The sequence below is a fragment of the Vavraia culicis genome (genome assembly GCF_000192795.1).
Source record: "Vavraia culicis subsp. floridensis unplaced genomic scaffold supercont1.123, whole genome shotgun sequence".
Taxonomy (NCBI): domain Eukaryota; kingdom Fungi; phylum Microsporidia; family Pleistophoridae; genus Vavraia; species Vavraia culicis.
The window spans coordinates 1-1481 of NW_007360726.1; the positions used below are offsets into that span (position 1 = coordinate 1).

The 1481-nt window shown below is 41.3% G+C and overlaps 2 protein-coding genes across 2 annotated transcripts; both read left to right on the plus strand.

Annotated features, from left to right (window-relative positions):
• On the plus strand, positions 1-927 carry VCUG_02675 (uncharacterized protein; the record flags this gene model as incomplete). Its single annotated transcript, XM_008077491.1, has 1 exon — positions 1-927. A coding segment is annotated over one exon (900 nt), but the record flags the coding sequence as incomplete, so codon positions are not given.
• Positions 928-988: 61 nt separating this feature from the next.
• VCUG_02676 (uncharacterized protein) lies at positions 989-1453 on the plus strand (the record flags this gene model as incomplete). The annotated part of the gene is made up of 1 exon (XM_008077492.1): positions 989-1453. One exon carries the CDS (start codon positions 989-991, stop codon positions 1451-1453), a length of 465 nt encoding a protein of 154 aa, XP_008075683.1.
• Between the last annotated feature and the right edge of the window lie 28 nt (positions 1454-1481).

A 1481-nucleotide genomic window follows, 5' to 3' on the forward strand; every position in this document is an offset into this window, starting at 1 on the left:
GGTGTTAAGTGTGATAGCGAATATTTTACAATCAGGAGCGATGTAGAAAGGAAGAGAGGAAGACCGAAGATGTGTAGGAATATGGAAATGGAGAAGGTCGTGTTGGATGAGATGATGATTGGTAAAAGAAAGGTGCTGAGTCAGGATGTTTGTGCCGATTCAAAGACCGTTGTTTCGGATCCGACCAATAAAAAAACTATGACCGAGAATAAAGATGATGGGATATCCGGATCTAAAGGTAGTGTGGTGGAGAATAACAACGCGGTAAAAAGCAATCAGCCATCAGTTGGTGCACAACAGGACAAAGCAAAACGTAGAATAACACCTGTTCTGATACCGCAGCTCACAAATTACGAAAATAAGATCGCGAGCGTAAAGAATAGCATTTATGTGCTGTTCACAGGAAATGAGGATCGCAGGGTGGAGAGAGAATGCATCAAACCGGTTTTAATGAGGATGAAGGAAATAACGGTCAGGATTAGCTATGGTGGCAGTGTAGAACAAATCAGAGGGCAGAAAGTGTGCGGTGATATTACCATGCGTAACCAGAAAGAACGAAATGTAGGAAACACGGACCAAAACATTCCAACAGATGATGGTGATCGAGTCACTCTTGTGAGCGGTAACACCGAGGTGAGAAAGGAAAGGAGCATCTCCTTTAGTTTGTACACCATAGATGTTTCCATCAATGATGTGCTTAGGTACAAGAATGTATGCCTGCTTGCACTCTCTAACGCAGTTCATACAAATGTTCTGATAGTGAAGAGCGTAATCTCTGGGCAATTGCTTTTGCCATTTATCAAGCAGAATGTGCTATACGTGGACATAAGGGGTGATAATCTGCTGCTGTTCATGGGTGATACGTTTTTGATAATAAACCTGAAAAGAGAAAGTTGTTAATGATGTACCGTTTGATACATACAGTCTTTGTTTTGCTAAGGAGTACTTCATAGTAGGAAGCGATCTACAAGGCAACAAGTATTTCTTTATGAAGGAGATCGGTGAGTGGTGTAGGGTTAATCATGAAGAGAGCGATGGGTTTAGAATTGAAAGAGAGAAGGGCACTGAACGTAATGGATTGTTGAATGAGGGTGGGGATGGTATACTGTGTGATAAGATGGGTGCTGATGGTGCAGAAAGCGGTAGAGGTGATGGTGTAGTTCATGATATTACGAGTGATAAAAGCACTGTTCCTGGTACTGCACCTATCAGCAGCACCACTGCTGCTAGAGACACAGGCAGTGCTCTGTTTGATAATATGATAATTTCACAACTGTTTGATAATGACGACCTTTCATCCCTGGAACATATCGAGTATAGCATACTTAAGAAGCAATCACCGACCAAAGTGTTGGCCCGTTTGCGATTGTTTGTAAGCAAGTTGAAGAGCATGACAGAGATGATAGAAATATGGCTAGAGAATATTTTTGTGAATCATATAGTGTATAATTAAATATGCTGCTAAACAAGGTCTTAATGAA